The sequence below is a fragment of the Eufriesea mexicana genome, unplaced genomic scaffold, assembly GCF_001483705.2.
Source record: "Eufriesea mexicana isolate 0111107269 unplaced genomic scaffold, ASM148370v2 scaffold13223, whole genome shotgun sequence".
Classification (NCBI taxonomy): domain Eukaryota; kingdom Metazoa; phylum Arthropoda; class Insecta; order Hymenoptera; family Apidae; genus Eufriesea; species Eufriesea mexicana.
In genome coordinates this window covers 176,393-191,658 of record NW_016920754.1, presented here as the reverse complement: position 1 = coordinate 191,658, position 15,266 = coordinate 176,393, and the positions used below count along the sequence as shown (strand labels likewise).

Below are 15,266 nucleotides of genomic sequence, written 5' to 3'. Positions count from 1 at the left end.
TAGAAATTTGTAATTTAAAGAAAAAAATACATGTTTACAAGATGACTTTTATCCATGCTAAATGAAATAATATAACTTCTATATGTCCTGAAAGCAAGTTAAAAGATTAAAGAGAAGAATCTGATCTTATTGTTCGATGCTTTATAGTCTACAAAGAGACGCACATGAGAGATATATACGTGTAGCGTAACACGTATCTTTACCAGGGAGTAGTATGTGTATCATTGGGGTGAAATTTAAAGGGAGGGGCTGCTCGAAAATGGCTGTTATGCACGGGGTAGAACATCCAGAAGAGGGCAAGTGACGGTTCATCCCTGTCTTCCACACTGACCAATTGACATTATTTTACGACAATTGATACTGTTACCTAATCGATAGCTATTATGTGGCGACTAAGAAGCAATCTTCTTGCTCCTCTTCACCCACCCCCGGACTTGCGACATATGATTCGCTTCGGGAAAAGGTAAACTGTCTTCGCTATTTGTCTTTTATACACGTTAAAAATCAACGCATTTAATCATTAAATTCGTTCAACTCCGTGGTCTTTTCTTACGGAGTATAAAAAATCCCATTATTCGTTAAGTGAAGTGAAATTTCGAAATAAGACAGCATAAGTGACACGAAAAGGTTTTGGGAAGAAAGTATTAGATAAAAATCTATCTTGTGTGAGAATAAAGTTACTTTTTGTGTCACAATGAGATTAATTATGGTCCTGTTTATATAAACATGTTGAAAGCCCGAAATATCCATATCTGAAATTGTCAACAATGTGAGGCTAATTTGTAACATGCCCATAAACCATATACCATATACCATATATACCAATGACGAATTATTTATTATTTCTGATTTCAATAATTACAGATTGGAACCTTATATGAATGATGTAAGTCAAAAGAGCTAAGCGACGAATAACGAAGAGGAGAAACACGGAAGAACGAAGATGTTCGGTTTTATTTGGAGAGTTGTATTATTCTTTTTGCTGGGAACTTCTTTTTGTTTCTGTTCTACAGACCCTAGCAGATCTGTGAGAGCCATTAAGGGGCGATTTCGAACATCTTACGCTGCATGGCGTATAGTTCTGTGTCTAACCCAACCCCATGGCTCACTGAAAACAGATGTGCAAAAGGCATGGGAGAAAGCAAGGCTCGAGTCATCTCATGCAGACATGAATGTATCTTTCATAGAGGCACCACTCAAGACAGATTCATTATCCTATCCTCTGTCGTTGTTAAACAAATTCTGTAATGAAATTAAAGGTGGAAAGACGGTGTTAAGTCTCATCATTGGAGGAGGCTCTGCAGCCAAATTTCTTGTAACAGCTGCAGCTTCGTTAAATATCCCAGCTTTGTGGTTACCATTTACTCATGAAGATTTCCTTAGACAGGTCAGTTATAGCTTTCTTACTGGTTGAAATAGAGTTTACCTACTTCATAAAACAATTAAATAATTTACAGGAAAACTTCGGACAATTCGAAAATCGTATAGGATCCAGTACAAGGGAAGTGGGAGCAGCTGCAGCTGCTTTGATGCATAGGGCAAACTGGCATGCATTCACCCTTCTCATAGACACCACTTTGCTCCCAATGACTCATCTTCTGCATGCAAATCAGTCAACCTTAACACCTCGAACAATTATACATCTTCCAACGAATGATAAGACCTTAAAAATAAGATTGAGGAGAATCGCCGAGGAGGGAGGCAGTGGAGGAGTCATAGTAATGGGTTGTGATTTGAAGAGTACACGAAGAATACTAGCTGTAGCTGGCAAGTACGAAATGCTCGCAGGAAGGTTCCTATGGCTCTGGCTGGATTTAAAGGCAGAACTGAGACCTAATGAACCAAATATAATCAGCTCTCATATTATACATAGCTCAAGATCATCGATAGCAACGAATGAAAATTCTTCTCCAGTAGAAAGTATAAACCGAAACGCGAATCTCGTAGCAGAAAATCAGTTATCTTTAAATTCTTTGTCCAGTTTAGCCAACGATATACATCGATTACAAGAATACAGGTGGCAAAGTGAAAGATCTATATATAAACACGAAGATAAGAACTTTAATTTCGACGATGACGAAGAAATTAGAATAACAGACAAAGAATTAAATTCTAAAGATTTTATGCCAGTTGGTATGCTAGCGTTGAGACCGTCTGGCATAAAACTAATGGGCAGTGATACTATATTATCCAGAATGATTAGGGAGACTTCTCAAGCGTTAGATGAGACATTTTTAGAAGTAAAACCCAAACTGAATCGTTTGGGAGAGACTCAACTGGAGGAAAACTTTGTACCAGAGTGCTTTCCAAAAAGTAATTTCAAATTTTTGATGAGCAAATTAAGGCACGATGTTTCGAAGACCTTAACGCAGAAGTTATGGAATTCTGTAAGTCAACTTTCAAAAGACAAAGCCAAGTTCCAGTTGCTAAATTTGCAAGCCATAAGATTTCCAGGGAATAAAACTCAACTGAGGTATGTTTAAATAATATTCACATTTTCCATTGAATATAAATGTTCGAGATAATATCTTTTTCCGCTCAGATGGACCAAAGTTGGCACAGTGAAGGGTGGAAAGGAGGTCCATCTGGACACTATAATTTGGCCAGGAGGTGGAATCGTACCAGCGTACCTTGAACAAGGAGGCGAAAAGATTGGCATGCCAATGTATCGTATAGTGACAGCACTGGCACCACCATTTACAATGGTTACGAATTTACAGGAGGGTCTCTGCTTGAGAGGATTACTATGTCGCCAAGGGAATATTTTGATGTGTTGTTATGGTCTAAGCATGGATCTGATGTCACTAGTATCTCGTGAACTAGGATTTCGATATGATCTCTATCTAGTAAAAGATGGTTTATTCGGCAAGCGGAATGGCAGCACGTGGAATGGAATTATTGGAGAGCTTGTTGTTGGCCGAGCACAACTGGCCTTTGCACCGCTTAGTGTGTCTGCTCGTAGAGCAGAAGTGGTCGACTTCACAACTCCATATTTCTTCAGCGGAGTCAGCTTCCTCACGGCGCCAAAACTCAAGTCAGAAATGTCATTATTTGCTTTTCTATTCCCATTCAGTACAGAGCTATGGATCGCGGTTTTTACGTCATTGAACTTCACTGCCATAGCAGTGGCACTGTATGAATGGTTCAGCCCGTTTGGCCTGAACCCATGGGGTAGACAACGAAGCAAAAACTTTTCAATTGCCTCTGCTTTATGGGTGATGGGGGGTCTCCTTTGTGGACATTTGGTTGCCTTTAAGGCACCAAAGTCCTGGCCTAATAAGTTTTTAATCAACATTTGGGGTGGTTTTTCTGTCATTTTCGTAGCCTCCTATACGGCCAACAGAGCTGCACTCATTGCGGGCCGCTTTTTCCACCCTGCAGTGAGCAACTATCACGATAAAAGTGTAAGTAAAGAGTCCTATATCGTACATCTTATAACGAATTTCCATTATTTCGGACGCGAATGTCTGTTACAGTTATTGTTACAAAAGGTTGGTGCACCAAGAGCATCTGCAGCCGAATACTATGTGCAGAAAGCAAACACACAATTGTGGTCTCACATGGCTAGATATTCTTTATCGAATGTCGCCGAAGGTGTAGAGAGATTAAGAAATGGTAGTTTAGATATACTCATAGCAGACACTCCTATTTTAGATTATTATCGAGCAATAGACGATGGTTGTCGATTGCAAAAAATTGGAGACACCATAAACGAAGATACCTATGCAGTTGCGCTTGCTAAAGGTCATCCTTTAAAAGAAAGTATATCCAAAGTTATAGCCAATTATACGAGCACTGGACTACTTGACATTCTGCAAGAAAAATGGTAACCTATTTATGCAAGGATACAATTTAATTACGAATTATCTAAACAAAATGATCAATTTAACTAATAATAACTAATCAGGTATGGTGGTTTACCCTGTATTCGAGGAAGAGAAGGAATGGATACTAGTCTTGAACACGAACAAGGAGGACAACCTAGGCCTTTGGGTGTAGCTTCCGTAGCTGGCGTGTTTTGTCTTCTAGGAATGGGTGTTGCGCTTGGTACAATTATTTTAGCTGGAGAACATTTGTTCTACAAATACACGTTGCCCAGATTGAGACATAAACCAGAAGACTCCATATGGCGCAGTCGTAACGTGATGTTCTTCTCACAGAAATTGTACAGATTTATCAATTGTGTGGAACTGGTATCACCACATCATGCTGCTAGAGAATTGGTCCACACAGTTCGACAAGGGCAGATTGCCTCTTTGTTTCAAAAAAGTGTCAAACGAGTAAGTGACACTTTTGCATAAGTGACGAGTTTGCATGAACTGTAGCTTTTTTCATATATCTACAAGGTAGCCATGTTCCAGAAGGAACACGAACAGCGTCGAAGGCGTAAAAGTAAGGCACAGTTTTTTGAGATGATCCAAGAAATTCGAAGGTGAGTTAAAGCATCCAGAAATTCCATTTGAACGACTAATCGAGAAATCTCACGTAAATCACTCCAATCTCATAGAGTCCAACAAGAAGAAAAAATAGAAACCGTACCGGAGGAAGAAGAAAAAGTATCTACGTTCAAGAAAGAAGAAAAATCTGTAAAAGGAAGAGAACGAAGCAAAAGCAAGAGTCCTCTAATGCCTCGGAGTCCAAAAAGATCAGAAAAAAGCAGAAGTTCAACCAATTTATCAAGTTCTAGATTAGGTTTATCTCCAATAAGCCTGGATACTCCTATGAAGCCCAGAGAATTCACCCTAAGCAGCACTAACCTCAGAGCAAGGAGCCCCCTTGAAACAGTAGGACGTCGCTTAAGTCACGGAGACGGTGGATCACCACCTCCACGTTTAGGTTCTCATTTCGGAGGTAGTGCAACGCTAAGACCTTTAGCTCCCACGAAAAGTGATTCTACAGGCAGCACAACGCCAACAGTTAAGGCTGAATCTACTGGAGGGGGAGGTGTGCCTACACCTAGATATGCCAGAAGTCCAGCAAAACGAGGGCAATCATTTCCAGTGTTCGCCACTTTGAGGCCACCGCACTCTTCTGGCTACCAAATGTCCAAGAGTCCATTATTATCGCCAAATAACGAACTAACTTCCACCATAGGACGGAAATTGTCCCGTGAATGGGGCTCAGGAACTATAGATCTCACTAGGTCTTCTGAAGCGGTCGCTAGTGGTTCCACTTACACGTTGAATCAAGAAATGACACTGTCCCTAGAGCGACCGCCTCAAGAGAAAATCCAAGGTGACGCCTTACCCATTAAGAAACCTATAAGAAGAGCCAGAAGCCACGAGAACAGGGACACCAGTAAGCTGATGGTCGACCTACCATCGCCAAGATTTACCGCTCAACCGGTAGTGGGAGGCCGATCGGTAAGCGAACGAACGAAAAAGCAGTTAGAATCCGAATTGAAAGCGATTTTAAGTGCCAGAGCCCATCACCGCGACCTGCATCCTCCTTGATAGACAACGAGCTATCTCACGTAACCTTAATAAAGAGCAAGAAAGAGCGCGCGAGAGAGAGAGAGAGAAAGAGAGAGAAAGGGGAGAGAGAGAGAGAGAGAGAAAGAGAGAGAGAGAGAGAGAAAGAGAGAGAGAGAGAGAGAAAGAGAGAGAGAGAGAGAGAGAGTTCTTGCAAAAGTAAGCTGTAAAAGCTTCGAAGATCGTTGCCTCTGAGGGGCTTTGATTGATTTAAGCAATATCAGATTTATAGGTCAATTTGTAGCGAAAAAAAATCCGACAAACAGTCAAACAAAAGGAAAGATATATATACATATATGTATATATGTATATATATATATATATATATATTATATATTCTGGAGGTAATTAAAAAATGTAACACAAAAAAGAGATTCTCTCATAAAGAAAGCGAAATCTCTTTATCTGTTCATGTTGTTACGTATATTGATAATACTGATAGAGTATGTTGATTAAAAAAAAAAACAGAAAAAAAGTGCTATAAAACTTTAGTAGATTATCTTAATGAGTAGCGACTTAAACGAGTAACTAAAGTATTTTCTTGTTGGCATTTTAACTCTACAGAGGCTGTCGATCGAAGCGAGTCTCTCTTAAAATTATAATACGATTATTAGATATCGTACACTGCCGTATTTCTTAACTTCTTTTTAATCATTCGTAGATGACTTATCATCTTTCAGTTCACTACTTGAAACGAGATGGAGATTCAAACACTCGTATAGGATAATGGCATATATTGAAATGGGAGAACTTAACATTGAGTAGTCTACGGAATTTTGCTGACTCGCATACTGCCATATGTCTTTTAATATTATTAAAAGTTTTTTCATTTCGAAAAAAAAAAAAAAAAAAAAAAAAAAATAAATAAATAAATAAATCAGTAATAAAATATATTAAAAAGCGAACGAAATTTTAATCAGTCAAGTCACTTTTTTACCGATCGCTGGTATACCATCACACAGAAATTAAATTCTATCAGGAAACATTTAATGATGACGATCGTATGCACGTATTAATCATTCTATTCGTAATTTCATTCACCGGTAGTGGAAGAAATTGTACGTTTACTGTGCAGTATCCATCCACCAACTATTAGACTGATAGACGAAGAAAAATTTATTCAGGAATTGCACACAAATCGACAAATCATCGGAATTGAATACATACATACATACACATCTGTTATCAATGTTCTTTTCTTCCATTTCTTTTTATTTTTGATCAAATTGAAAATGGATTATCATCCTTCCAATTTGATCCTTACTATCTAAACTTAGACTGTTAGAATGAATGTGTGGGACTAAATTAAATGAAAATAATTAATGAGCGAGGCCTTAGGAGTAGTCGATCCGCCCAATTCTTCTCTTATGAATATAGCGTTTAATCGTATTATCGAGCAATTCGCTATACAATTAGAAATTATACATAGAAGATAGCAATTTAGTTTCATAGTTTCTCGTTAGGCACTGTATCTGACACTCGTAATTAATATTCCTGAAAGTCTAATAAGGTAGAGACTCTCACGAATGCATGTTAAATTCCCAAAAATTCAAAAAATACGTTTCAATTAATTCGGACTATGCTTCACAGATTCTATAAGTCAATATAAATTGTTTGCAAATTGATTATATTTAACTTTTAAGTCTTCATTCTTCTGCATAATAACAAGTGACTACTACTAATGAAAGTGTCCCAACTAATTGCATTCGTTACACTATTCACTTTTCATCATTTTTTAGCAAACAGATTTTTGAGAGTACCTTATACGTGATAATAAAAAAAAATATACTATTGTGTTACAAACGACAAATTTCTTCCAGTTGGATTAGAAAATGAATAAAAAATGACTGGCTTGTTTACAATGGCAGATTCAGGAAGTAATCAAAATACAAATATATTGGGGGCCAGTTTAGAGTCACCCAAGCCTAACTAAATCAAAGATAGACTTATTAAATTAATTAATAGCTACAATATTCTTTACTAAGTGGGTTCTGCCAGTAATTTGGTTCAGTAGTGATCATATATATTCTTTTCTCCAATTTGCTCCAATACGTATAAAAAAGAAGAAAAAAGAAAGAAACCTGTCTTCTGAAAGTCCTTGTACATACGTGTCTTCTACTCTAGATACCTGAAGAGGCATTATTGCACTGAATTAAAGGTCGAGCCCCCTACTTCATTGTGCGCCAACAAGAACCAGTATGGTATAAGCATTTTATGGAAAGACTAGAGCAAAATTTATATACAATTCCATCTTTATTATGAAATTGAAAGTTAAATAATTTAAAAATTATTATGTATACTAATTAAGAAGATTGAATCGGCCTATTTAATGTAAGGAAAAAGAATACTTTATTTCATAATTAAGTTATGTAAAAACTTATAAATTTTTCAGTGCTCTTTTCTTTCCATTCCCCAAATTGATATTATGAAGTGTTCTCATTGGTTAATAAAGCTTATAAAATAGAAGCAGTAGATAAATAATTCAAACATTTAAACATGAACAAAAGAAATATTTATTACTTGATAATAGATTTAAAGAAGATCTAATGAACTTCTACAATTCAGTTATTAGAGGTAACTACTAATTAGAATGTTATTATAGTAGCTTCAGTATGTTATTTCCACTTTTACTGGCAATAAGATTATTCTATATTATACAATACTGCCATAATTTAAATTATTATTAATATTAAAGTTAATTTGGAAAGTCTTGCCAAATAATGTTATTATTATATTAAAGATTGTAATGTATTGAGATACATTCAAAGGACTCTGTTAAAAATCTTAAGTCTTTAAATAAGAAAAAGTGCATTTCTTGTTTAAGTTTACAACAAAATATTTAGAATTGTTTTAATTGTGAGAACATTTCTAATATAAGGTATAAAATATTAACAAATAAGGAATAAAAAATCAGAAACTTGTTCATTGAATTCTATGCATAAAAAAATGTCATAATTCACAGAACAAGGTTCCTATTATCTTTGAAATTTATTTTTTCAATAACCACTATAATGGAACCTTGTATATTGTGGAGATTTAACATTAAACTTCTTAATGCATAGAATACAATGTTAAGAAACATTTAAGGCTCGATATATTTTAAATGGTTTCTTTCATATTACTAATGTGAGTGACATCTAATAAGATCAAATTCATCAAATTTTACAAAGAACTAAAGAATACCTTAAAAAGCTTTTTAATTTTGTAAAAACCGAAATTTACAGATCAGTTGTTAATTGCATTACATTAAAATTGCATAAACTGTCACTTAAATATAATGTATGCAACTTTAAGGAAACCGAGTAACAACTATAAAATTATAATGATGTAAAAGATTGCACAAGAATTATATAGCTGTAATAAATGACGAAAATCTTGTTACGGTGGTAACTTGTTGGCGTACGGTATTAGGTTAGGTTCCTCGTAACCTACCTCGTCTCTCTTGTTACGCCTACTATTATACTGTTATTGTTGAAAACTCCATATTATTAAGAAATAAATATATTGTCTCAAAATAAAAGTTGTTCTTCGCTTCTTTAAACTTATTAAGCTTTCAAACTTCGAGATATAACCTCATAACTTTTACACAATTTAAAAGTAACTCATAAATATAGAGCATAACTGTGGTTGTCAGTTTTTCATATTCTCTCTAATGACATCTTCAATTTAGCTATTAAATGAAATGAAGTAAAATGTGAATTCATACATATAATCTAGTAAAATCTAAAACATACCGAATTATCCCTAAATGATAAAATGTGAATCAAAAAAATTACTGGATGCGTCAGTTCAAAGGTACATAAGCGGTTTCAAAGGTAGAAACCGAAGTGAATACCTACGTGCTCAATCATCAAGGCGAAATAAATGCAAGTCATTCACGTCATCTACGATCACGAGTGCTGTTTCACGGTCGAACTTTCGCTTGTGTTTGTTTCGTGCGTAGCCCCCCGTGTGGTAACTGTATACCTAGATACAGCTCTCTTATTATCTCGGCATGACCGAGCTCCTTGCGATTATAGTGGCATGTAAATATGTATAAATGTGTTCGTTGTTAATTGTTGTTCAAACGATTATTTCTTTACATCGTTTCTTTACTCTTTACCGCCCAAATTTTACCGCAAGAACACATGTAAAAAACTCACGTACATATTACGAGCATGGATGGAACACACATTTTTCATTCAAAAGCCGAACGGGAGTAATAGAGAACGAGTTGTTCTTATCAGTTCTTAAGTGTTAGAATATACGTTACACAGAACGTATTAGGAATAACAAATACAAACAAATTGTACATTGATGTCCATTTTGGACAAAGGCAAAGTTGTCAATGTACAGGATTCCGTAGAAGCACGTGTGAATGGTAATTCCGCGTTTGACATAAAGCAGCATCAACATTGTGTTTATTAGTACTTCTTATTCATCTAATACCTACATTATTAAATGCTGTCAATAAATTAATTGACGAGTAGAGTTCAAATTATGATCGTTCAATCACCTCTTCTTTCACCCTTTTAATTTATTCTACAACAAGAAATTTATTGGAATTACGAATTATTTTCGTAATTTATTTACATTTCTTTAATCTATCAACGAGTATTGTAATCATTTCAGTAAGTATAACGATAGTTTTTTTCTTAAAATATAATTTATAAATGGAACATAGTTTATAACTTTATTAATGAATTTAATTTTTTCATAGGTTATTTTAATGGATGAGGAAGATTGTTGCATGAAAAAAGAAGCTCAAAGTAGCTTCCACTCTAAGAACTTTGGATCTAGTTCTTCATTCATGACTGAAGGTGAAGGTTTAGATGCCACAGAAAAACATGGAGATCTTGGAGATATGAACTTTTATATGGCCAATTATATCAAAGATGCTATGAAGATGATGTTCATTATGCGCAGTCATCATATGCTTACCGATGTTATATTAGAAGTGGGATCAGAATTGTTTCATGCTCATAAAGTCATTTTAGCTGCTGCTAGTCCATATTTCAAGGTAATTTACTTGAAAAAGTACAAAAAAATTAGTTAAATTAAAAGCTGCATTGGATTGTTTATAATATTCTAGGCAATGTTTACGGGAGGCTTGAAAGAATCTGAAATGTCTAGGGTAAAACTACAAGGTGTCAGTCCAACAACTATGGCACGTTTAATGTACTTTATGTATACAGGTGAAATAAGAGTTAATGAGATTACAGTATGTTCCCTTTTATCAGCAGCCACCATGTTTCAGGTATGTAAAGATAAGCATTAGTTTAATAAGAAAGAAAATGTGTCATAGTATTATATTTACTTTCATTTATTCTATAGGTTAGTAATGTCATAGATGCGTGTTGTGTATTCTTGGAAAGACAGTTAGATCCCACAAATGCTATTGGAATTGCTAATTTTGCTGAGCAACATGGCTGTCAAAATTTATGTCAAAAAGCAAATCAGTTTATTGTTCAACATTTTAATCAGATATGTCAGGAAGAAGAGTTTCTGCAGTTATCCGCAATACAATTAATAGCACTAGTGAGAAAAGATGAGCTAAATGTACAAGAAGAAAGAGAAGTCTACAATGCAGTGTTAAAATGGGTCAAGTACAATGAAGAAGCTAGAGGACCCAAAATGGAGCATATACTACATGCAGTGAGATGTCAATACCTCACTCCTAATTTTCTCAGAGAACAAATGAAAAACTGTGATGTTTTGAAAAAAGTACCTGCATGCAGAAAATATCTTGCACAGATCTTCAAAGATTTAACTCTTCATAAAAAACCAGTAGTAAAAGAACGAACACCCAATACTCGAAGAGTGATATATATAGTTGGTGGTTTTCTAAAACATTCTTTAGATGTGTTAGAAGGATATAATGTAGATGAAAAATCTTGGACTCAGCATGCTAAGTTGATTGTTCCAAGGTCTGGTTTAGGTGGAGCATTTTTAAAGGGTATGTTTTATGCTGTTGGTGGAAGGAATAATTCTCCAAATAGTAGGTAAGTTTTTCAAAAGTGTGAAGAAAAAGAGATTAAATCCGAAATTAAAGAATTTCTATGAATTTTTAGATATGACAGTAATTGGGTTGATAGATACAATCCAGTCACAGATCAGTGGAGAGCTTGCAGTCCAATGTCTGTTCCAAGAAATCGAGTAGGAGTGGCTGTGATGGATGGACTATTGTATGCTGTTGGAGGTAGTGCTGGTGTCGAATATCACAATAGTGTTGAATGTTATGATCCAGAACATGATTCTTGGACTAACGTAAAACCAATGCATATTAAAAGACTAGGAGTTGGTGTAGCTGTAGTTAATAGGTAAAATAAAAATTAAAGATTTGAAAGTTTCATATTAAATTGTTATCTATATTGAATTATAATTATAACAGATTACTTTATGCTATTGGTGGATTTGATGGCACAAATCGATTGAATTCTGTAGAGTGTTACCACCCTGAAAATGATGAGTGGACAATGGTTTCACCTATGAAATGTAGTCGGTCAGGAGCTGGAGTAGCCAATCTCGGGCAATACATATATGTGGTTGGAGGATACGATGGAACTAGACAATTAAAATTTGTTGAAAGATACGATACTGAAAAAGATATATGGGAATATGTTAGTAGTGTCACTATTGGTCGTAGTGCTCTTAGTGTAACAGTACTGGATGGGAAGTTGTATGCTATGGGTAAGAAGTGAAAAATATTGATGTGAATTGGTTATCATTTATCATAATGGTTTTATCAATGAATTCCTTATTTGATATTTTCAGGAGGATATGATGGTGAACACTTTTTAAATATAGTTGAAATTTATGATCCTGCAAGAGATGTGTGGGAACAAGGAGTACCAATGACTTCTGGAAGATCAGGTCATGCAAGTGCAGTATCTTACCATCAGTGTCCTATTCACTGCGACCATCTAGATCATAATATACCTTTAGAAAAACCACCATCGTGATATATGTAATTGTTGGGTGATAGATTAAATATTGATATATAAATGAAATTCTTAGTCTGGGGAAATAAATAAAAGGAGCAGAGAAGAAATAATGGAAACGGTTATCGAAACAGTGAACGAGTTACAGACTGATAATTATATATCTTTGAGTTGTGGAATAAGCTCAATTCCTGAGATTGAACTTTATTAACATTCTATAATTTTATTCTCGAAAGGACCAGTGATTCATTTTCATGGAAAATAGCATACAATTTATATGTGCTTTTATGAAATCATAAGAACTTTATTTATACACGCATGCATACACACATACACACACACATGCACATGCGCGCGCATGGAAAAAGAAAAAGAGAGAGAGAGAGACATTTTATGTATATATTCGAGTTAATTTTAAAAAATTTTTATAAAAACCTTTTTATTTGAACCGTTGTATATTTGTAATATATTATTAAAATAATATATCGATAAACATATACACTCATACATGTGCATGTAAACCCTCATATATATATACATATATATAGATATGTGTATATATATATGTGTATGTAAAATATCCACACTAATTTGTGTATTTTTAATTTTATCAATTAAACATATGCCTTTCCTACACGTTATATGTTAAGAAATGTTCAGCTGCAAAATACAAGATTTAAAAGACTTGACTATGAAATATAAAAAGCATATATATATATATATACATACACGCACACACCCATACTTAGTGTGTCAATTATATATATGTGTGTATGTGTATATATAATTTTATTATATATTTATATAAGTGTTCTTTTTTTAGTTAATATCTCTCAAAATCTTGATATTAATTTATAATTTTTATATATTTTTCCGATTAAAAAAATATGTGCTAATTAATATGTATAAAATTATTTGCGTTAAATACAGTTTACAGACATTCCAATTTCATGTAGTTAAATTGCCTACAGTGCTTGCCTACCATTTCGAAAATGTATGTGGGAGTCAAAAACTGGTTCTGTTGTCAAGATGGATCACGCTAATTGATATTTTCGAAAGCGAGGAAACGCGGAGGCTTAGACTATTAAAATCCACTTTTAGATTTTATAAAACTGCAATTAGTATACTTTAAACATAATCAATATCTTTTCAACAATTTTCTACAAATGGTATTTTCCTATATTTAAAATATACAGTGTATATCTATTACTTATGGTGTTTCTCCCACGGTGAGGTTATAAATATTATGATCATCCATGAATAGTTATTTGAATGATAATAGAGACGAAAGACCATGAAAACGATAAATTCTTTCACGGTAATTCTTACCAACCGTGAATCAACAAAAATTTGGCGGACTACGTGAAATTTTGGAAAATACAACGATGAAATCTGTGTACAAATTATTTTTCCTGTGTCTTATCTTCATTGCATTGATCATATTGCTTAATTTAACAAATTTCTCTAACAAAATATATGATGCACCCATCAAAGATGCGGTTGTTCTTTCTACAACTGTTAAAAAGCTTCAACCACTTTCTGTAACAGGAGAAGTAACAATCTGTGTGGTAGTTTGTGGGGATAGAGTAGATGAAGCACTAACTATGCTCAAGTCTGCCTTAGTTTTTACATGCAGACCTTTACAATTTATTATTCTGGCAGAAACCGATTTAATTCCTGCTTTTAATGAGAAGTTGGCAGAATGGAAGATTCTATCAAACAAGACTTTTGATTTTGTTGTTAAGCCTATTACATTCCCTGAGGGCAGTGATGCAGTTATGTGGAAGAAGTTGTTTAAACCCTGTGCAGCTCAACGATTATTTCTTCCAGTAAATATCAAAAAATCAAATTAATTCAAGAAATAATTATTGTGTGTGTTAATATTTAAACATATGCTTTGTTTATTACAGTCAGTATTGAATGATACAGATGCTGTTCTTTATGTGGACACAGACACATTATTCTTAGCTCCACCAGAGAAAATTTGGGACGAATTCAAAAAGATGAATTCCAGTCAGCTAGCAGCTCTAAGTCCAGAACATGAAGATCCTAACACAGGATGGTATAATAGATTTGCCAAACACCCTTATTATGGGAAGTTAGGTGTAAATTCTGGAGTGATGTTAATGAATTTGACAAGGATGAGAGAATTTAGGTGGATAGAGTACGTGATACCTATTCACAAGGAATATAAATTGAAGATAACATGGGGAGATCAAGATATAATAAATATTATATTCCATTATCATCCTGAGAAACTGTACGTCTATTCCTGCAGATATAATTATAGACCTGATCATTGCATGTACATGCCTGTGTGTTCAAAAGCAGAGAAAGAAGGTGCTTTGGTCTTACATGGTTCTAGAGGCACTTTTCATTCTCAGAAACAACCTCCTTTTAAAGCAATTTACAGAGCTATGCAAGAGTATCAACTGAACACAGACCCCTATGATTATTTATTGGTGCCAATGAGAAACTACCTAGCCTTGGAACATAAGTCAAACTGTGGCAAAGTATGGAAAGTATTTATTATTCAACCGGAGTTACATGTAGGACAGCAATAATGTTTCAATGTTTCTTTTAACATACAAAGAATAATTAATATAGTATACAATATTGTATGAACAGTTCTATCAATATACACAGACTGACTATGTTCCATAGTGCAATCCTGATTATATTCATTAACAAGTGCGCTGTGATTGTTACTGTTTAACATAAAGAAAGAAAAAAAGAAAGCCATGTTATTATATTAATAACTAAGAACATTTTGATAATACTCTTTGGACATAGCTTTAGATAAAATTTTTAAAATTTTTTTGCATATTAAAACATTATTTAAATTACTTTTACAAATCTTTAATAGCATTACGTG

At 34.3% G+C, this 15,266-nt stretch overlaps 3 protein-coding genes across 3 annotated transcripts; all 3 read left to right on the top strand.

Moving 5' to 3' along the window:
- Nucleotides 1-253: 253 nt before the first annotated feature.
- Nucleotides 254-5,500, top strand: LOC108553799 (uncharacterized). The gene is made up of 8 exons (XM_017908840.1): nucleotides 254-463; nucleotides 865-1,387; nucleotides 1,458-2,473; nucleotides 2,543-3,404; nucleotides 3,477-3,826; nucleotides 3,908-4,280; nucleotides 4,362-4,432; nucleotides 4,508-5,500. The coding sequence occupies exons 2-8, from the start codon at nucleotides 944-946 to the stop codon at nucleotides 5,451-5,453; spliced, it is 4,062 nt and encodes a 1,353-aa protein (XP_017764329.1). The 5' UTR covers nucleotides 254-463; nucleotides 865-943; the 3' UTR covers nucleotides 5,454-5,500.
- Nucleotides 5,501-10,015: 4,515 nt separating this feature from the next.
- Nucleotides 10,016-12,761, top strand: Keap1 (kelch like ECH associated protein 1). Its single transcript, XM_017908841.1, has 7 exons — nucleotides 10,016-10,081; nucleotides 10,171-10,470; nucleotides 10,543-10,707; nucleotides 10,785-11,452; nucleotides 11,522-11,770; nucleotides 11,842-12,140; nucleotides 12,225-12,761. The coding sequence occupies exons 2-7, from the start codon at nucleotides 10,180-10,182 to the stop codon at nucleotides 12,410-12,412; spliced, it is 1,860 nt and encodes a 619-aa protein (XP_017764330.1). The 5' UTR covers nucleotides 10,016-10,081; nucleotides 10,171-10,179; the 3' UTR covers nucleotides 12,413-12,761.
- Nucleotides 12,762-13,382: 621 nt separating this feature from the next.
- shams (glucoside xylosyltransferase 1 shams) lies at nucleotides 13,383-15,081 on the top strand. Its single transcript, XM_017908830.1, has 2 exons — nucleotides 13,383-14,220; nucleotides 14,302-15,081. Exons 1-2 carry the CDS (start codon nucleotides 13,777-13,779, stop codon nucleotides 14,953-14,955), a joined length of 1,098 nt encoding a protein of 365 aa, XP_017764319.1. The 5' UTR covers nucleotides 13,383-13,776; the 3' UTR covers nucleotides 14,956-15,081.
- Nucleotides 15,082-15,266: the final 185 nt, after the last annotated feature.

Excerpts from the sequence above, each read along its gene's own strand:
- LOC108553799 (XM_017908840.1), top strand. The coding sequence starts at position 944 with ATGTTCGGTTTTATTTGGAGAGTTGTATTATTCTTTTTGCTGGGAACT. Across the intron at positions 2,474-2,542 it reads GGGAATAAAACTCAACTGAG|ATGGACCAAAGTTGGCACAG; the intron begins GTATGTTTAAAT and ends TTTTCCGCTCAG. Across the intron at positions 3,405-3,476 it reads GCAACTATCACGATAAAAGT|TTATTGTTACAAAAGGTTGG; the intron begins GTAAGTAAAGAG and ends TGTCTGTTACAG.
- Keap1 (XM_017908841.1), top strand. The coding sequence starts at position 10,180 with ATGGATGAGGAAGATTGTTGCATGAAAAAAGAAGCTCAAAGTAGCTTC. Across the intron at positions 10,471-10,542 it reads CTGCTAGTCCATATTTCAAG|GCAATGTTTACGGGAGGCTT; the intron begins GTAATTTACTTG and ends ATAATATTCTAG. Across the intron at positions 10,708-10,784 it reads CAGCAGCCACCATGTTTCAG|GTTAGTAATGTCATAGATGC; the intron begins GTATGTAAAGAT and ends TTTATTCTATAG.
- shams (XM_017908830.1), top strand. The coding sequence starts at position 13,777 with ATGAAATCTGTGTACAAATTATTTTTCCTGTGTCTTATCTTCATTGCA. Across the intron at positions 14,221-14,301 it reads CTCAACGATTATTTCTTCCA|TCAGTATTGAATGATACAGA; the intron begins GTAAATATCAAA and ends TGTTTATTACAG.